The sequence below is a fragment of the Mirounga leonina genome, unplaced genomic scaffold (genome assembly GCF_011800145.1).
Source record: "Mirounga leonina isolate KUSES-001 unplaced genomic scaffold, KU_Mleo_1.0 Mir_151, whole genome shotgun sequence".
NCBI lineage: Eukaryota > Metazoa > Chordata > Mammalia > Carnivora > Phocidae > Mirounga > Mirounga leonina.
The window spans coordinates 68,200,040-68,221,236 of record NW_023270377.1 but is presented as its reverse complement, the minus strand read 5'-3'; the positions used below and the strand labels follow the sequence as shown (position 1 = coordinate 68,221,236).

Sequence of the window (21,197 nt, the reverse complement as noted above, 5' to 3'; positions counted from 1 at the left end):
ATTTTAGCTGCTAAAGCTAGTGACTAAGATAGGATTTGAGATTACATATGAATTTCAGTGATTCATATTAGTTTTGCCTCTATCATTCTAAATACTTGTAACAGTTTGAATTAACTGAAGTTGGTTAGAAAAATGTAGACTTTCAAAATGTGACATTAAAGATATACTAGCAAATCTGAAAAACTAGGGGCGTTTAAAATTAAATTTTATTAAATATTTCAGATAAATTTCAAATACTTCCAAAAATATAGTGAACTTGAATGACTATAAATCAAAATACTATCAGAATAGATAAGAATGGTTTAATGTTCATTTATAATAATGCAAACTATTAACTACATCTATTTAAGAAACAGTCAAATATATTGTAGGTTTTTCTTTTTCTTTTTTTTTTTGAGATAGCTTCTTTAAGTGACTCCTTTACTGGGTAAAATCAGAGCTATTATTCTGGGGATGTGGTAAGAAAAGGAAATGAAGAATGCAAAAATACAATGTCTATTATACATGTATGTCTTCAAATGTCACTTGAATCTCAGTCTTAATTGAAATTGACTTGTTTCCACCAAAAAACAAAAAAGCTACCTCTCCCATTTTTATTTTTTTCCATGTTTTAAATTATTTTATTATTTGCTTCAGGTGTTAGCTCTGGTATTTGTAAGAAAGCTGATGGACTTTTTGTTTACGAAACGGGAACTCAGCTGGTTGGATGATTTAATGCCCGAGAGTAAGAAAAAGAAACTAGAAGATGCTGAAAAAGAAGTAAGTCAGAGCGAAATCAGTATCTTACAAAGAGAAACAAATAGGACACTTGCACAGTAACAGCTCCTTGCAAAACCAAATCATTTTGTTTATCTTTAGATAGTGATTACTAACAACCACAGGTGGACTATTAATATTTGGAAGATTAATGCTTAAAATCTTAAAGTTGAAACTTCAACACAGAGAGAACACAGATCTTACATGGGAAAACCAAACCCTTGTGAAATATGCAAACACTTTGTACTTCATTATCCAAATTGTGAGCTTTGCTTTTCTATTCCCTCCCTTGTGGATGGCAGAACCTTACTGATGCTTAACTATTTCTGAGTTATCGTCCAGCAATGGTTGCTTTTTGGTTGAATATGTGAGAAGGAATGAAAGAGACAGTATTCTTGTTGATATTTTTCTAAGGAACAAATTTTTAATGGCAAGATTCTAATTCTAATCAAAAGATAAAATTAGTTATTTTTGAAATAGATGAAATGTTTATGATCTGATTTGCTTTCAGAGTGATTTAAGATTGAGTAAATGTAGTTTGAGAAAATTTGGGGATTTAATTACTTCCGTGGACTAACTGATCTATCCTATTCTGTTTCGTGCATTAAGATGATTTGTTTTAAGTTTAATGGCATATCTAAAGTTCATATGTAAGTCTGGGTCTCCTTTGAAGGCTAATAACCATAATATTTTTAAAATGTGCTTTCTATAAAAACTACAAAGAGTTTAAATGAAAACAAAAAATGACCAGTATACCTTTTACTGGAATGATTGAGTCCATAGATTGTAAAACATAAGAACATTTCCATGTGAATAGAAATGAAGATGAAAGAAAATATTTGGTGAGAATTCTTCCCACTTTTCCTTCTTCTACAAGATGGTCTGTAGATATGCTCAGTTTCCTGTCTACAGCATAATTTCTCAAACCATGGATATATTCTCTCCTTTGGGGAATTTGTTTGCAAACATTTGAATGGTTCTAGGTTTTACTCAGTCATTAGGTGAAGTCAGATTAGGCCACAAAGTCTAACGAAATTTCTCCTCAGAGGTTTTTACAAATATGGCTATCGAGTATGTGACTGGTGGCGTCCCATCGCGGACAATGGATGCCCACTTTAGAGATCGATCACGATGATGTATCTTATATGTGCATGTACACATCATTATGATGATGTATCTTAATTTTGCACAGTTATTTCAATTTTCCCAAATAATGGAGAAGGAATACTTAGAAACATACTTCTAGTAATATTAATACAACATTAAAAATATATAAAATCATTATTTCTTTATTTTTCTGTTTGACATATTCTTATTTAAGTATGAGAGATTTTTTAAAACAATGCCTTAACTAGGATATTTCTTTTTAGGACTTCGGTAAAGGTTTGGTCTCCTCCTCAGATACCATTCAAGAAGAATATGACAGAATTTGGTATAAATTAAATGTGAATAAGATGGACACTGGAATATAAAAATTCTGCAGGTTTAAATTATCCATATTTGATGTGATTAAGATTATGCACGTTGAAGATAATCCTCAAGAAAGTTTAAATTCCAAAGAAGACAGTTTTGAATATAAAACTCATTGACCATGTCCCTTCAGTCTTTCTGATAATGAGAGCACTATTAAGTATACTAAGGCAGTAACTTATAAATGTAATTTTGCTTTATTTTCCTGCTTTGATTTCCTGTTCAAATGTCTCTACTACTTCCATAGAAAAGGTTAACAAGAGCCCCAGCCATATATTCATCCCTTTCACAGCATTCTCTTTAGGCCATATCCATACCATGGAACATTCTTGCCCTTCTAGAACTTTGTAAAATGAAAAATGATATGTATATATAGCATATTATGTTTAATATTCTTCCCTTTTGTCATTTAAGGAAAATTTTAGATTCTCCCTTTATATGTCTATGAAGTAGGTGAGAACAAATTTGATAGTAATCATAAATTTATTTGCATCTGCCATTTCCATTGCCCAAAACTACTCCTGACACTTCATATGTATAGTATATGTATGTGTGCTACGTGTCCATTTTGAAGTTTATTAATCTCAGATAGGCAGAGATCCTATTCAATAAGCTTCTAAACTTTTTTTGTCATAGATCCACTGTACTCCAATGGGTGTTTACTGTTTTCTGATTATGAAGATACATATTTTAGAAGTAATCAAATATTACTAGATTTCCTAGAATTCATGTTTTCCAAAAGGATGCAAAAATAAAGATTTATTGAGGCAAATTTACCACTGTATCCTTCAGATCTGAATATCAGAAAAAGTAGGGGGAAATGCCATGCAATACCTTAATCAGGAAGATGTATAGACCTTTAAAATCTGAAATAGATTAATGTGATGATGCTTGCATGTGAATCTCAGTGCATGGAAAGAAACAAGAGAATCAATAATACAATGAAAACACAATTCATTATTGAACTTTTAAATATAGTTCCGACGAGTGCAAAGAAAGATAACTCTCCATATGACAACTGGAGAAAGAAAAGGAAGTTTAAAGATGTTCACTTTCTAACTTGGAATTAGTTACTAAAAGTGTATGATCAGTATAGCGAGCTGGAAGATTTAAGAAGGATTGCACTAGAACTTAAATTCTGGTTGGTTTTCCTTTTGGTCACCCAGATCTCAGTATTTCATTTTCTTGAGGCTATGGACTCCACTGATGGATGTGATCTTCTTACTGTGGCGTCTTATACCAAGGCCCAGTCTTCTAAGAAATTGTGCATTCAGGTGGTAAATGGACAAGTTCTCCAGAAATGCAGCATTTCTGCAATTGCTCAAATTAATTGAGTAACTTTGATTGTGATCTGGAAAGATGGTAAATAGCAGAAAATGTTCAGCTTCATGAGACTCGAATTTAAAGTAGGCTCACCTCTTGTCCTTTCGATGATAGTTACAAGCTTGTACCTTTATCTTCCAGGGTTTTCTTATCAGTAGCCCGCTTCTGGTCTTATGGCATTGAGAAAACATTAGTTTGACCTTAAAATTCAATAATGAGTTAAGCAGAATAAATAGCTACACAGGCCAGTCCAAGGTCGCAGAGCTTCTGTTCCAAATTTTCATGTACTTCATGCATATGCATATGCATATGCTTCAGTTTTTAGAAAGAAAGGATTATAATCAGGATAGAAATGAATATTGGAACCCTGACATTTTGCACATTGCTCTGTGTAAAGGGAAGACTGCAGAATCAAATTCTGGATGTCCAAATGTGCTCAGAGTACCAACATGCTTTCCTTCCTACTTAAATATTCTCTAGGACATTGTACACATTTGACAAAAGGGCGGCTGTTAAAAGCAGAAAGCCCCAGCAGAACGTTTGCTCCTGGGTGGGGGGTAGAAGGCAGTTAATGTTAGATAAATCCTGGAAATTGAGCTTTGGGCAGTGATCATGATATTGACACTTCTTGGTTTACAGGAAGTTCACTCTAACATGTAATGCTATGGAAAAAAAAAACAAAAAGAGGCAAGTGAGACTTGTGATCTGTATGAAGAAGAATCATGAGCAAGGCCAAGAAGATGCAAAAGCAAACTAAGAACAAGTGCAATTAATGCAATTAAACAAATTACAGAGCAGGTCTTACTGCTTAGAAAGATGAGAATTGGTTGTGGATTGGAGAAGCATGGCCTAATTATTACACAGGCAAATGTTATTTCTAATTGAATCTTAGAGTAAGGCGAGCATATTTCAAAGCGTAGTTCTAGGACCTCTGCTGCGTCAGCCAACACCTGGCAACTTGTTAGAAATGCAAATTCTTAGACCACATTCCAGACCTATTGAATCAAAGCTCTGTGGATAGGCCCAGAAATCTGTTAAGGAGACCTCCAGGTCCTTCTGATGCATGCTAAAATTTGAAATAAAACCTTTTCTAAAACCACAATATCTGTATCTCCAGAATATAATCTTCTAAATCCAAGGTTACTCTATCAAAAGTTCTGTGTTTTATAATAACTTAGATAAGTCACTTAGAGATATTGAATCAAACATTCTGATAAAAACATGTCGCATCCCATTATTTATATGAATTCTATATAGACTCCTCCTCCTCCCCATTTTTCCTTTTTAGCTTTCATTGTTAAAGTGAATAGTTGTATGTACTGGTTCTTCTATTGGAAATTTTAATACATACCTCTTAGACACATCACATTTTATGGCTTTCAGAGTACTGTGGGGGGGGCGGTGTGGGTGTGTGTTGAACATTTGCAGCATTATCTGTTATATTAGTAATTAAAGAAGAAAGTGGTCTGAGTTCTATAGGCTTTATTTTCCTCTTGGATAAAATAAAGGGGTCAGACTTGATTGCTGAAGTCCCTTCCATTTTTTAAGATCTATGAATTCTAAAATTGCTGAATATTTTCTGTAATACTCTAACCATCTTTGTGAACATTGGCTCTCTGCTGTTGCTCATACTTTGAGCTATTTGAGGGTTCCTACATAGATACAGATTTTACCTCAGAAGTGGATATAGTAACAGATGCTACCTAGTTCACTAAAGGTAGAGCATTTGTCATGATATATGAATGATTTTTTATGCTATCACAAAATATAATTCAGATCCATACTTCCTACTAATCCAAACACACCACAATTTTTTTTAAAAGACAGCATTTATTTATTTGAGAGAGAGAACGCACGTGCAAGAGAGAGCAGTGTGGTGAGGGGCAGAGAGAGAGGGAGAAGCAGACTCCCGCTGAGCAGGGAGCCCGACACAATGGCTCATCCCAGGACTCTGGGATCATGACCTGAGCAGAAAGGCAGACACTTAACGGACTGAGCCACCCAGGCGCCCCAAAACACACCACAAAGTAACTCCAATTTTATTTTTCACTTAGTATAGGCCTTTGGCTCTAGCCAGGCTAGTCGTTATTGTCATATTTATTTCTACTTTTTATTCTTAGCCTACATTGTTTCTAGAGTTTCTTCCTTTCTTCTACCAAACTGATCAAATAAGACTGGCTCAGATACTACTTCCTCTCTTCCTGTATTTTGTACAGTGATCCTTCTCATCATCTGAGAGTACAGTGTATGTCTTTTCGTTGTTCTATCACCAGTACTTAGCAGAATACTGTCATGTAGATTATGCCTAATACATGTTTGATAAATGGATTCATGAGTAGCTCCTGGATTATTCACTGTGTGCCTAGCACATAATGCATGCTGAGTGTTTTGAGTTGTTTTTTGATTAGATTTGTTTTTTTTTTTAAAGCCTCAATTTTCCTGCCTTTTGCTAGAGATAGCATTAACTAGCCTTCGCTTATGTAGTATCTGAAAAATGCTTTGACTATCTTAATTAAAAGATGGCATTCACATCACAGCCTGAGTAGTCCTCTAGTCAAATTGGTGAAACCCTTCGAATGTTCTTGGGTAAACTCGGATCCTCATCCTTTAACATCTTCACCACGTCGTAGAACTCAGCGTATTTTTGACGGACCCCCGTGTAAATGAAGTGCTACGTGGAACTCATTTTAAGGTACTGCTGACTTATAAACTGATGGATACCCAGTGAGCTTTGAGCTCTCACTCTCTCTTCCTGAATGATTGAGATAAACTGGGTTGTCATTGTCGTGACGGCCAATGCCTGATTTGACTGTTCCTCCCCAGAAAGTCTCAAATTTTTGGCTTCCTCACAGTGCTGCCTGGGATGCAGCCGGCCCTCCATCCCCGAGCTCTGGGGCCCACCCAGCTCCCTTCTGGCACTGAAGGCAGCGGCGGCTCTGCCACCCTTCTCCTCAGATAAGCATGGCTTGGAAATGCTATCTTTAGAGGTGATGAGTTTTTGTTTGGATAGAATTATGACTAGTATAAAGCCCACACATGCTAACAAGCCACAGAGTGCAAAATAATTATTGAAAGCAATTTGAGAGAAAAGTGGAAAATCATCTGAGGAAAAAACAAAATTGTTCCCAAAGCTTTGGTCCAATTTTTTGCTGTTACATTGAATCTTGAGCCTTAGTTCTCTGCTGCCAGGTCACCTAAGCATTGATGGCACTGTTCTTCTCTGTCTCCCTCTCTCTCTCTCTTTTTAAATTTTACTCTTTATTAAGCCTTTCTACATGCCTGCTTAACGTTTTATTCCAGGTTAGTCAGAAAACATACTATATACCAAGCTTACCTTCCAGTGGACAACCGAGAAAAGAATTGCATTTTGCTTGTATCTTGGTTTTACTTAAATAGCATTTGGGATCACTGAATGTTTTCTCTTTATGTCCCTCCATGTGTATTAAGGTAATGTTTTCTCTAGAAAAAGTAAGCTTTTTTACCTTAGAGAATACATATGCTCAGTCCATGGCCTCAGTGTTGTGCATATAAGTTAATATGACATGTGTATTATGTTCCACATATAGTGACTAACCCATTTGCAAGGCATGCCCTATTCCAGGCTGCAGATTAGCTTTGATCAAATGCTAAAATGTGTAATTTCAAACCAGTGGTACTGTTTTGAATTAGCTTTAATAGTTCTGCCAATGACCAGAGAAATAGGCACAGTATACATGTAATAAAGTATATCATCTCTTAAAGAAAAGATACTCGTGAAGAACAACAGAGAAAGAGAATAGGCTTGGGTCCTGTAATGTAAAGGGGTAACAGACAGGTGCCATTAGCACCACAGAGTATAAATGTAACGAAGGGTTTGTGGTTGGCCACGGCAGGAACTTACAAGCAAAGAAGTAGCAGAATCATGCAGTACCCTGCTCTCCTCCATTATTACCCAGCGTAGGCTGGCCATAGGTATCTGTATGCAGCATGGTTAAGGTCCCAGCAGAGGGGAGCCTGCCTTGCTCAGTAGGTTGGATGTATACAGAGAGCACTCCAAGAGTGAAAATGAGAGCTGCCCCCACATTACATTTTATATTCGTAGGTTAGCTGAACAGGCTCTAGAAAACAGTTTCTTTAAGTAACAAGAAATATGGCAAGGACTCTTCGGAGGCAGCGTGCAAGTTGAGGCCAAGGTGTGGATGGTGGTAGGAATGGCCTTGCCTGCCAGAAATGACAGCATCCAAAGGTCATGTCTTTCTGGAAGCTGATTTAGATCAGCCAAGCTCCTGCTAAGCTGCTAAAAGAGGGATGAGCCTCCAGGGTCATCCTATTTTCTCTAGCTCTTCATCTCTAACTTAAAGTTCCATTTCCAGTATTACGCATCCATAAAAAAGGAATAAGATCTTACCATTAGCGACAATACAGATGCACCTAGAGGGTAGTATGCTGAGTGAAATGTCAGACTAAGAAAGACAGATGCCATATGATTTCACTCATACGTGGAATCTAAAAAACAAGACAAATGAATAAACAAACAAAAAGCAGAATCAGAACTATAAATACAGAGAACAAATTGATGGTTGCCAGAGGGAAGGGGTGTTGGGGGGATGGGGAAATTTGTGAAAGGGAGTGAGAGATACAGGCTCTTGGTTATGGAATGAATAATTCACGGGATAAAAGGCACCACGTAGGGAATATAGTCAATGGTATTGTAATAGTGTTGTGTGGTGACAGATGGAAGTAGCTACACTTGTGGGCATAGCACAACATATAGAGATGTTGAATCACTATGTGTACACCTGAAACTTCTGTAGCCTTGTGTGTCAGCTATACTCAAATAAAAAAAAAATAAAAAAATAAATAAAATTCCACTTCTGGAGTTAGAACTAATGATTCTAACACTTTTAAATGGCCCGAAGTAGTTCTCTGAACTGGAACATTGCTAATTGACCCATTTGAAAATAAATGCATTATATAGGAGCTATAATCTATAGATAACTAAAATTTTTTTGGTGCATGGAAAAAGGTCGATAACATTGTTGAAAACTAAACCAGGATATTTCAATATGGTAGGATAAGATTCTCTTTATCCTAAAGATACGGTTTTAAAGTGTTATATATGAAGAAATGAATATATGAAGCATTTCTACCCTTCAGGGAAAGGTAGGATATTGTCGTTGTAAGAAGAAATCTGAGGCATAAAACAAAAGCTTAAGATGTGTCTAGTGGAAAGCACACCTGGGTTTTGGTCCATACAGAAAGGTATCTTCTCCTGTCTCGGAAAAAGTCTCTAGAGCAGTTGTTCTCAAAGTGTAGTCCTTAGACCAGTGTAATCAGCATCACCTGGAAACTTACTAGAAATGTAAATTCTTGGGCCCTACTCCAGACCTACTGAATCAGAGGCTCTGGAGGTGGGGCTGAGAGGTGTGTGTTTTTTTAAAGCCCTCTAGGTGATTCTGATGTAAAATGAAGTTTGAGAACCGCTGCTCTAAATATACCCCTCATTCCCTTCTAACAGAGCATTCTGGGATTGTAATTTAAACTTTATAACAATGAAAACAATTACATTGCCCATACGTTTTTTCCCTTTAAAATTTGGATTTTTTTTTTTAAATCTGCTTGGAAATTAACCACGTTTTACATTGAGTGACATGAAGGAGATTGTTGTTAGCATTTAAATTACTTTGTAGTATGAGACTCTCATTAATTACTTATGTTCTTGGTAGCTGGTGCTTTATTGAAAGGACCTGTGCTAGCGTTAATAAATGCAAACAAAGTGGAAGGTCCTGAGGTTAATGAGATAGTGAAACATTAATCTGTGTTTCTTCTTTAATGTAAAATGGAGACTCATCAGGTTCACTTTATATATTTTACATTTGTCTTTCCAGGAAGAACAAAGTATGCTAGCTATGGAAGATGAGGGCACAGTGCAGCTCCCATTGGAAGGGCACTATAGGTAAGATACACATGTAAAAGCTTTAAGTCATGGAACGTGTGCTTATATACTTAAGAATTTCCTACTGTGTGGATTCCTACAAAGGTTTGTTGGAGCTGTGTTAGAGCAGAAAGAACTGAAACCAGGAATTAGATTGCCCTGTCCCTAGTACTAAGTTCTGATACTAATAACTGTGTGAGTATGACCAAGTAGCTTAAAATGAAGGCGGGGAGGGTGGCGGGAAACTGTTATCTGTAGTCTTTTCTTCTCATATTTTCTACTGTATACCAAAGCTCTCTTTCATAACCTCTAAAAGTAGCAATTGAAGACGGGTTGAGATTCAATGCCAGGATGAATAAACTAGATATTCACTGAGTTGATCCCAGATAAATGCTTGAACTCTGGGAGGTTACCCCTAAAATATGGCACTTCCAAAGAGATGATCTATTTCCTGAGTTGAAGGATTCAGCTGTACCAGTCATTTTAGGAAATATTTATGTAACTCTCCAAAACATGCTGATCTGCTTTAGGCACAAAGACATAGCGAAAGAATGCAAATTCCTATGCGTTATAATAAAGACTTATGAAAGTATTTGGCCAAAAATTGTATGTATGCATATGAGATATATATATATATATGAGACCATATATATATGGTCTCAAAGTGCTTAAGGATAACTTAAGTCCATGGTAGTAAAAAAAAAGGAGAGAAAACTTTGAGGAGGGAATTTATCATAGTATTGACAAAAAAATTGGAATCTTCTAGATCTTCAGAGTCTGCTGTAAAACCACATTCCCTAGGTTTTTAAAATATAATTATCTACCATATAATCAAGGGAAGTCATTTTATCTTTTTTTTAGCAATATTTAAGCTTAAAATCCTGTTGGTTGTTTCGTCAAATCAATATATTTCCACGTGTATGTTGTAGAAACTTAGTCTCATGTGGTACCCCTCTTGAAGGGATTTTTTGGTTAGACGCATTTCCATACTGCATTCCAGTTTGGAGATTCACAACGCATGCTGGAATATTAAAGAACCTAAGGGGTACTGTATTTTTTTTAAGTTTAATTTTATTTAATCCAGCATTTTCTAAACTCTTTTGTTTACAAGACTCTTTGTCACATAATATCATGAAAAACATGTATTCATATAATATTCTTTGGGAAACTAGTTCATCTCATGCTTTGAGTCACTAAGGGCTGCTGGATTTGAGGAACTAAAGAACGTGTGTCCAAACTGGGAAAGGAGGGAATCTGTGAGACCCAGAGTTTTGCCCCAGACCTTTGGTGTTCCTCTGAAAAGTCTAATTTGTTGCCCTCTGTGAACAACCACCCATGAGGGTCATGTGAGGGCAGCCTAGGATTTCTCTAGAACATGGTTTTTTTTTACACTGCAGGCTATCTTTTCCACGGGTAGTAAGAAGAGTGCTGTTTTCTCACTAGAAACTTTCTTTGACTTGGCCTGTGATTTATCTCTGCTGCTATTTGGTTGTGTTTCTAGCCCTGGGGATATTTTAGAGAGTTCTGAATGTCACCTATAATTGGTGCCATTTTAAAATGCAAGAAAAGCACCCAGCATTGTACATGTCCTGATATTGGAAAGACTTCTGCCAAATACACAGACTGCCTTCATTTATTCAACAAATATTTGTTGAGTGGGTACCAAGTGTCAGGCCCTGTTTGAGTCTTGGGGGATCAGTTGCAGACAAATGGTCAAGAAACCTCATCCTCATAAAACTTATGTTCGAGTAGAATAGACAGAGGTAGGGGAGGCAGAAAATAAACAAATGAACAAGTAACAGACTATAGTACTTTAGATGGTAAAAAGTGCAATGAAAACAAAAAGCAAAAAAGGATGAGGGTATTCTGAGGGGATGGAAACAGAAATTTTATATAGAGTAGTCGGCAAAGGTCTCTCTCAGTAAGCGACATTTAAACAAAGGAGGGAAAGAGTTGAACCATGTAAAGGAGCGTTATGGGCAGAAGGAAGAACAAGTACAAGGCCTCGAGGCAGTAGCAAGCCTGTAGTATTCCAGAACAGTCAGGAGACCATTGCATTTTGGCTAGACAGGAAGGAACCAGCGGTGTAATGGCAGGAGACGGAGCTGGAGGGTGAGGGAAGGGTCAGAGCCTGTGGTCCATCTACCAGGCTCTTTCTGAGCAAGTGAGAGCCACTTTTGAGTCTGAGAGTTATGAATGTTGGGGCAAGAGGCTAAGCCATGAACACGCAGAACCCCATCTCTGTAATTTGAAATGAATTAGGAAACAGTAGCCAAAACCAGTTTCTATATAACTAGAATCTTTGATTTTGATTTTTCACAGATTTTTTAAAGTAATTATGAGAATACTCCTTATTTTATAACTATCAAAAAATACAAGCACAAGACTGTCCTATATTTAGTATCTATCTCTACACAACCACAGTTACTTATTTAATTTTTTAATTTCATTTTGGGTAAACTGTCTAGAGATGATCCATCTGTGATCAATATTTCCGATGAAATGTCAAAGACTGCCTTGTGGAGGAACCTTCTGATGACTGCCGATAACTCAAAAGATAAGGAGTCAAGCTTTCCTTCTAAAAGGTTTGAATTCCAAAGTAATGTGAATTTATACTGATCCCAGTCATTTTATGACATAAGAATCCGTTAGGAAAAGAATAGTATTGGTTTCCATTGAATTTAGGTCTAATATATTTCAGAAACTTCTTTTAAAAGTAGGTGGAAATTGTAATTGGCACATCTGTTGGTTTGTTTTTCAACATCTCCCTTTCAAATTAAAAGCTCACTCCAAAACCATGACAGGGGGGAGAAACAGTGCTATAAATGAGTCCTGATGCATGGCATTTTTGGACATTCATTTGGCCTACTCTTTTGCAGTAAGATTCCATTATATTCCCTCATCACCCACTTTCCAGGACCCTCTTAGATGTCTGACCACATTTTGCACTCCCCCATTGTCCTTTCTGAAACTTCATATGCACATGCAATGGTGATTTCGTATTTAGTGTATTTCCAGGTCCCTATTCCAACCCCCTGAAAATCTTCCCTAACTTCCTTATTCTGAAACTTTCAGCTCCAGAAAGTTCTATGCATTCTTATTTCTCTGTATACAGACATTACAAACAACTCCCATAGTTGCTAAGTTTTAAATGCATGCTGGGGGAAGAGTGTGTCCTTAAATATAAGGAGTCATCACAGGATTTCCATTGAATTTTCCAGGATTTATAAATAAGAGTTCAAACCATCCAGTCTTCTTAGATGCTGATCTGAAGAAAGATCTCTATGTTATACTAATAGCTCTTCTTATTAAAGAGTGATTGAGGGATTGGGGACAGTGTTTAATTATTAACTTCTTTTATTTTCATGACCTTAAATTAACTTTTTCTACTTAATTTTTATATTACATTTTTGTCATAAGCTCCCCTTCCTAATCACTCTAGAAGCTGATTCCCCAAAGGTAAGACCCCCTCCCTCAAACCTATTCCTTGGTTGTATTTCCTTATGTTAAATGGTGTCTTCTAGAAACTTGGTCAGCCTATGTTCTCTGTGTGAGTTTTGGGGAGGCAAAAGGCATGGAGAGTCTTGGGCTTAGATCCAGTATTGGACTGAGTGTTTATGGTGTTCCTATAACTACTCAGCTCTTTAAGAAGGTTTGAAGCTTGAGTGAACTTTTTTCTCCACATGACTTATACAAATGCATCATATATAAATCAACAAATCTCACAGAACTGTATTAGTAATGACATCAAATTTCTATATTGGAAAAAAGAAAATTTTATCCTTTGAATTAAGAAATTGCAAAGCTGGGAGCTTCCATTTATGCACCACATGCTTCCAAACCTGTAAGCTTTATCTGGCTTCATGAGAAATGTTTGGAAACATGGGCTCGGAAAAGATGCTACATTAGACTTACAGAATATCTCTTACTGCTGGTTTTTGTCACCCCAAAATGGCATGCCGCTTCCGTGTCATCTCTATCCCAAAAAAGACAAACAGTGGATGTGCAGAGTCTTCATCCCAGAAAGCTGGGGATTAGTCATCTCTCTCTCTCTCTTTCTCTCCCCCCCCCCCCCCCCCCCAACTACCTCTAACACACCAGAGGTTAATATAATTTACACAGTCAGCTCCCTCAAAGACTTCTGGTTGATGTTTTCTGTCTTTAACATGGCTTTAAAATCTTCATGCATTTCTTTGCTTGGCTCAAGCAGAAGTAATATCTTATTCTAAAACATGCTCTATCGTCCTTTCCCAAAGATCCCCGCTACAGTCTGATAGACTCATCCTCACAGTAACTCTGTTTTGGTAGAAGTCTTGGAAGAAAATCAGAGTTATGAGAAGGGTAATTGCTCAAACGCATTGGAGTATGTGCTTGTGGACTCTTTCACGTTAAAAATATGGCATTTCTCTGATTTTTTTTTTTTTAAATGGGAGCTCCAGGTTTATGAGCTCAAAATAAAATGCCAGCCATGGGAATATGTGGAAAATTTGAGGCAACCGAACTTACAGATTACTTTTCTTCCTGCACTAAATGGATCCAGAGTACAAACACTTTCTCTGTTTTTCTTGGGTTCAAGCAAAAAATTTTATGTCATGGTATTTTAGCTACTCCTTAAAGTAAAGGCAAGTGAAGCTTTTCATCAGAAAAACCTAGCTGTTTTAAAACAACTTAATGGGCTTTAATCAGGTCCAGTTTTAATTAGGACCATCCTTTAGATTTTGATATAACCACTTGTTTCTTATTCTTTGAACATATGTTACCACTAACACAAGATTCAAACTATTGTGAATGGAAGTTTACCCTTAGATGTGATAAAATCTGTAGCTTTTCATGTGAAAATATCTCTTGGTTCATGGCTAATGTCTTTTATCTTCATAACAGTAGAAACTGGCAGAAACAGTGTGGCTTCCAGAAATCCTAAAACCACCCATACCAATGACAATACCCTCCCAAAGCCATTGCTTTCTCATGGTGTGTCTGTCGAAGGCATTGAAGTGTGATGACCAGGAACTCTAAAAATTCTGTGACTGCTAGAGTATCTGTTGGCAAACAAAGCAAACAAACAAAAAAACCAAAAACCTAGAGACTAAGGTTACCGGAGTCTGTATCTCTTGAGACCTAAGCTGGCTTCCTGGCAGTTTTTGACATCCCCCCGCTCCCCCCACCACGTTCTTCATCCTGTCTCTTGTTATTGGTCCTGCATATGCCTATCAGAGTATCAGAGAAGCCTAGATATTTTTCCTTAGTGGAGTTTGGAAGAGCAGTTGTATTTTCTCCATCATTTCATTCACTTCTCATTGCTAAAAATGTTGTATCCAGTCTGACTGAAAGAAGGATCTAAGAAATTAATTGCAAATTTGACCACATCAGTAGGATGTCTAATTTGATCCTTGTTCAACAGTGCAATGCATACATGTGACAAGCTTCTCTGTGGCTTATTAAATTGGATCGGCAGAAATAGGTCTCATTAAAACCACATTGCATCAGAATAGGTGAGCAACTGCTATGTTTTATAAAAATGACACCCAAGATTGACATTTCTTGGGAAGGTAGCCGGCAACTTTGGGAAAAACAGCACTTGATTTTGCCCTGGTGGCAGAGGTTAAGCTCTGGGACCACCTTCTCTGCTCCCCTCTGGCTACCCACTCCCACCACCTTCTTATATCCCGGATTCTCCTTCTTTGCCCTGATTTCCCAGGCCTATGCCCTCTCATGACTGGTAAATGTTGTTCATAACAAATATTTTGGAGTGTTCGAAACATAACAGTTTCATAGATCGCTTGGCAGCATGAAGATAGCAGGTCATGTTCTGCTCTCTCCTGAAGTATTATTTCCTTCTATTTTAAATTATAACTCCTCAAAGTGTGGGGCGCTGTCTCATCTACCTTGTATCCCTTGGTCTTTGCGGAGTACCTAGTATTTAATAGATAGGTAATATATGTCTATTGCAGTCGATATCATAGATATGATACATATTTAATAAGTATAAGTAATATGTTTATTACAGTGAAAGTTTAGAATTGATTGGAATCCTGAAAAACGAATGTAACAAGGAATAAAGAGAGTAATAGCCATACAGTAAGAAGATACGTTCAGGTCAATAGTATTTTTCATAGACGTCCTGGTTATAAAATTTCTGCTTCGTAGTTTGTTGAAATCTAATCTGATACCCAAACCACTGGTTTTAAAGAGGGGGGAAACCCCCCCGATCATTTCACTGGTTATTGTTCTGTAACCAAACAACCAGTATGACCAAAGCAGGACATCGGGAGGAAGCACACCTGTGAATTAAGTCAACATTCTGAATCTTTTCTCACTGCTCGGTGACTAATAGTGCCATTGGGAATGTGCTGGTCTCTAAAAAGGTGACGGAGCAGAGCATCATGCACACAGGAACCGGGCCTGTGTCGAGAGACCTGTATGTCTCCGTCCCTGCCATCTCCTACAGAGACGATCTTTTATTCTAGCTTCCTTATAACTGAGAATACCAGCCTCAGAATTCTGGCATTCGAGCTACAGGAGAATTTAGGGACCATAGAGTCCAAAACTAATTTACAGATGAGGAAACCAAGTCCCAGAGAGATTAAATAACGAGTCCAAGGTCCCACAGTTGATCCTTGGCTTCCGGGAACTGAACGTAACCTTCCAGTTTCCCGTCCAGGCTTCCTCCACTGCCCCCGCGCCGCCCTTTTCCGCTGGCTTTGTGTGGGAGCCAGGTAAAGCCCAAGAAAAAGTTAATTTGGAAAGTAGGGTAGCAGACACTTGTCATGTGAAATGCACTTAAAGTAGAAGAAAGTGAGTCATGCAGATAGGGTAGTTAAAAATACAGAGTTAAGGCTCTCAACACATCATGTGCACACTGTCATCTCTTCTTGGGGAAGAAGGAGAGGAAAGGGAGAAAAGTTGCTTTGCTCTGACCTGTAAGTAGCGTGTGCTGAGAAGTGTGGCAGGCGTACACGTGGGTGCCATAGCCGCCCGCTCACGCCAGCTCTCAGCGCTGGCGGCCTGCCACACATGGCAGAAGCTCCGGCACTTCTTACCTGATGGTGCCGGGTGGCGGTGACAACTGAGAAGGGCTGTTTCGAGCTTGAATTGGAGGAAAAACAACTCTAAAAAACACACTCATAGAACGTGTCTGAGTTATTGACCACTACGAAAGCTGCGCAGGAGGCCGCGTAGAGAAAAAAAAAAGAAGAAGAAGAAGGTTTTAACTGTCACTTTATTACTTTGAGAAGAGTTGTAAAACTGAGGGTTTCCCCACCACCAACTAGTTCATAGATTTATATTAAGGGACAAAGTTACCGGTAAAAATGGGTGGGCTCTTCCGGCTCAGAGCCCCAGGTGACAGGGAGGGACACAGGGGGGCCGCAGGTGTGGGGGGCTCTGCCCTGTGCTGGGAGTCACTGGGGAGTGAGAGCTTCTGCCCCTCTGGAAGCATGTATTTATTCCTGCTGGGAACTTTCCGCTTGTGAACACATTATTCAAAATTTCCACGAAAACTGTCAACACAAGAGCAGGAAAAGTGTTCATTGGACAAATATCGGAAAAAAGCATAGACAGAAATTGTGGAATCTTATTACCAGCTTGCCCAGCCCATAAAGTTCATTGGAGAACAGACAAGACAGAAGTCACTCGGGAATGAGTTGGTTCTGGAAGGAATGAGGTGAGGGCCAGGACGAGGGCTGGTCTGCACAGGTGTTTGGAGGGCGGTGTGTGGGGCTGAGCACATCCCCTAGACCAGCGGAGATGTCTCTGTCCTGCTGACCACAACACGGTGCTCACCAAAGATCAGGATCCAGGGTGTGCACAAAGGACGAGCCCCTCGCAGCGAGCCCCGAGATACCTCCCGTGGCATCTCGTGGTGTCATCGGGTTCAGTGCTTTCTTGAGATGGGGGCAGCACGGGCGTTTTCAGCAACCATCAGTAATTCCTTTGGCCAAATGGGGACGATGGTATCAATCTTGCATGCTTTTGGAACTGTTTTAAAATGTCTGGTTTTTGTTTTTTAGTTCTTATTTTTTGAATGTCCCCCTTTCTGCAGTTCTTGGTTTCTACCTCACTGAGGGCAGAGGATTTTAATTGTTGCTATCTATCTACGCTTCGCAGCATGAAAGAGCCATGCTAAGGACCCATGTGGTGCTTTGGGGTTGATGGGTTTTGTGTCTGAGCAAGCAGATCTCACAGTAGCCGTGCGGGATGGCAGTAATAAATTTCTCCTTTTCTCCCCCCACCCCGCCCCCATAGCACTGAAAGCCGAAAAGAGAAGAAAGCTGACTCAGGGAAAGGTGTTGACAGGGAGACTTGTCTATGACTTGATCTTCAATTTATTTTTTACGTATATATGAGAAGAGTGCCACAATTATTAATAAAACTGCTTTGATCATGTATTGTAAATTCTGTCTCTCATCCCAAATCCACCTTCATACTGTAAGTAGTGCAATACTTGTTTCATTTCTGTGTTTAAACTTCTGAACAGTGAGACACCCTTGTGAGCATATACAATAGCTAATGCAAGAATCTGTGTTCCTTTCTGTATGTTAGACATTTGTAAACACTGGATTCTCATGGTTAGTTTTATGAGAGCAATAGCTTTCTTAAAGAGATGTCACATTTACCTAGTTTGTATTTTCCTACTTTAGTGACCTGAAGCTACCTGATAATTTCATTCAGAAGAATTTTGAAAGGTAGTCTTACTCCTTTTTATTTTTTATAGCTTAGCATTAGTGACTTATTTCAAAAGACCCAAATCGAAAAGTTAGTTTAGAAGCATTTTTTAATAATTGTATTTATGCATTTCCTTGATTTATTATGATACATTTAATACTTAAGAGTTTATATGTAACTAAAACTTAAAGTCATTTGGAAAAAATATATAGAAACCTGTTCACAACTTGTTTAGAAGAATCAGAAACCAATGCAGAGTCAAGTAGTGTTTGCTTAACAATTCAAGTTGTGATTACACCATCAAACACTAGGCTTGTAGGAAATGCTTCAGGAAAACTTTGTAAGTTTTGTGAGATTTTCAATATAAACCTTTATCAGAAATATGACGTTAAATTTCTCTCCCGTTAAAAACAAATGTTTTCCAAATAAACCTATTCTACACACACCTGTGGAAGGCCACATGGTGAGTCCTTGTACATGAAATTTCACTCCTGTATAGTTATTCATTCTGCTGCTAAAGGTCACATACTGCTTAATGCTGCTTCTGAATCATGTTCTACTGTTAGACTGACAGGTCTCCAACTATATTTTTCTCTTCTGCAAAGCTCTTTTCCACTTTTTAATTGAATGCATGTTGTAGAAAAATAGTCTTTTCAATGAATATTTCAGATTCTGTTTGAGAAGGTTCTGTAGGTATTTCAGTCCATATGAAAGAATCCATTTTTACTAAGCTTGCACAAGAGGAAGGAAAGTTAAAAATTGTTGAGCATTACTAAAAATACATTATTTCATTTCATTTTAGATAGTGTGAAGTTAATAAAGATGGAATCTTGTAGTGCTCTTATTTCCTAGGAATGACCAGTGATCATCAATCTTATGATCTGCAGTGTCCAATTTTACGATAATTCAGAGCCCCGTGGCTTTTCCAAACTATTAATTACATATTTTCTGTATAAGTGCACATGAAAGGTGAAAAAAAAATCCTCTTGTGATCAAGCTTATGAGGGAAATAAAAAAACCCAACAAAGCCTCCATAAGACTCAACATTTTGATATTTCTGAAAACTCCCTTCACAGTCTTTTAAGGAGCCATTTCTTTCATGGAATGTAAACCTAAAAACTATAAGAATAATTTGCAGTTAATACAGTCTGTGTTTATAAATGCCAAGGAAAATACAGAAACTTTCCATTCCAAGTGTGTCAACTTTGTGTGTTTTATAATACAGATACCATATTGTAAACATTCCCATTGTTGTATGATTTAGACTAGCTGTACATGCCAGTCAGTCCCAAAAGCAGCCTCCTGGTGTTTTAATATATTAATAACTGTTCTGTTACAAATGATCATAGTGAGTTAAAATCTTCACATGATCACTTATTTGAATAAGCAATCATACCCAATGAAATTCTGTATTTCTGAGTATTTTTATAGTCATTTTGTTCTTGTGTGAATTTTAATGCTATCTCTATGTTAATCCTAATATTTTGAAATCATATAAAATATAAGAAAAAAATGTAGTGTTATATATTTCCTCCTAATTTCAGATTCCTGGTCAAAATTACTGAATATCTTGAATGTAATTTATTGCAAAGTTCAAGTAATGTGTAAATGTGACTAGGATATTGTGTTTTTCACAACTAAGAAATGTTATGTGGAAATAAATATTTATCCTAATTAATTTCCTTGCACATTTTAAATTGTGATGCAAAGTGTCTTGTCTTTTTTCTCCTTAATGTTAATCAGTAAATCAATGTAGAACATTTTGACTGAACATATTTGAATTTAAACACCCCTGCTAAGAAAATTTGGTGTTGTAGACATTTCAAGAGTATTCAGACAATTTGGACTTTATGAAAAGAATATTATGGAAACTATAGTAGGATATATCTCTTCATTTTTCCAGAAAGCAGTGACTTGGGTGCAAATGGCATTGCTCCCAAGACTAGTAAAATCTTCCAAGGTCATTAGTAGGATTTTCCATAAGTAGAACTCCTTAGACTTCTGTTTTCAGCCCCACCCACCATGGGAAAAGCATTTCCTAAAATTTCTCTCCTCCCTTTTTGTTACTATGGGTCACATGGGACCATTATTCTTTTGTAGCCATCTGGCAGTATGTTGTGGAGGTAATTACATTCAGAACTCTAATGTACAGATTAGTATTTTTCTTTTGACTCGTGAGTTTACTTTATAATTCCTACCATTTAACAGCCTTTGATATTGGGAAGTTTTTCCCTAAATTTAATCTGAATATCTCCTTCGTATAGTTTAAATCCACAGCTTAATAGAAACCCTCCACTGACAATTCACAAGCCACTTGTATTTCAACACTATCCCTGGATCTTTCAGGATTTTTCTTGGCTCTTAAAAGTGTGGCTCATTCTTTCTTCTTTTTTTTTTTTTTTCTATCTGCAGTACTCTACCTCTATTCTTTTTTAACTTTAGCTGTTCACTCCTGGTCATTTGACTATTTTACGATTATGTCAAGATTGCAACCCAAATGTAATAATAAGTATCTTGTATATTCATTTGTTGAAATGAAATGAGATTTACAAGCACTTGAAAATTTGATGAGAGTAATTTGGATATGATGGTTCTCTAAATATCTATTTGGAAAGGCTACTTGCAATCAGTTCCCTTGAAGAAGCCCCATATTCAAGGATTACTGGTAATACTTGATTTTCCAGATCTCCTGGGGTGTTTTCCTCAGAAAGCTGCAGTTTACTGATACAACCATAACTCCGCTTCAGTTCTATTGGTGTATGGGTCACTACTTTTCAAGCTGGAACGTTGAAAATAGAACTGTGGTCCTTGCTTTTAAGGTCCTTGCTTCTGAGGCTAAGTGGACACATAGCTGTAACACAATGTGATTTGTCCTGAGTTGGCTGTATAATGAAAGCAGGGCGGAGTTTGAGGAAAATGTTATATAAGAGGTAGCCTGTAAATTAGGATGGAAATGGGGAAGGAAACCTACTCTAAGAGCTGCAAAGATTCTCAAACACATGCCAGTATTGAAATAAAAAAGTAAAGATATATGGTATAACCGGAGCCTGACATATTTGATGTATGGCAT

General features: G+C 37.4%; 1 protein-coding gene across 3 annotated transcripts in view; it reads left to right on the top strand.

Moving 5' to 3' along the window:
- SLC4A10 (solute carrier family 4 member 10) overlaps positions 1-19,824 on the top strand; it is a 223,040-nt gene extending 203,216 nt beyond the window's left edge. For 2 of the 3 annotated variants that reach the window (XM_035007904.1, XM_035007905.1), the window contains 4 exons: positions 637-759; positions 9,417-9,484; positions 11,932-12,048; positions 17,708-17,774. In XM_035007904.1, the coding sequence (XP_034863795.1) occupies positions 637-759; positions 9,417-9,484; positions 11,932-12,048; positions 17,708-17,774 (375 nt within the window). Of the gene's footprint in view, positions 1-636; positions 760-9,416; positions 9,485-11,931; positions 12,049-12,883; positions 12,923-17,707 lie in introns of all 3 variants that reach the window. The other variant, XM_035007903.1, reaches the window with a different exon arrangement.
- The last annotated feature ends 1,373 nt before the right edge of the window (positions 19,825-21,197 follow it).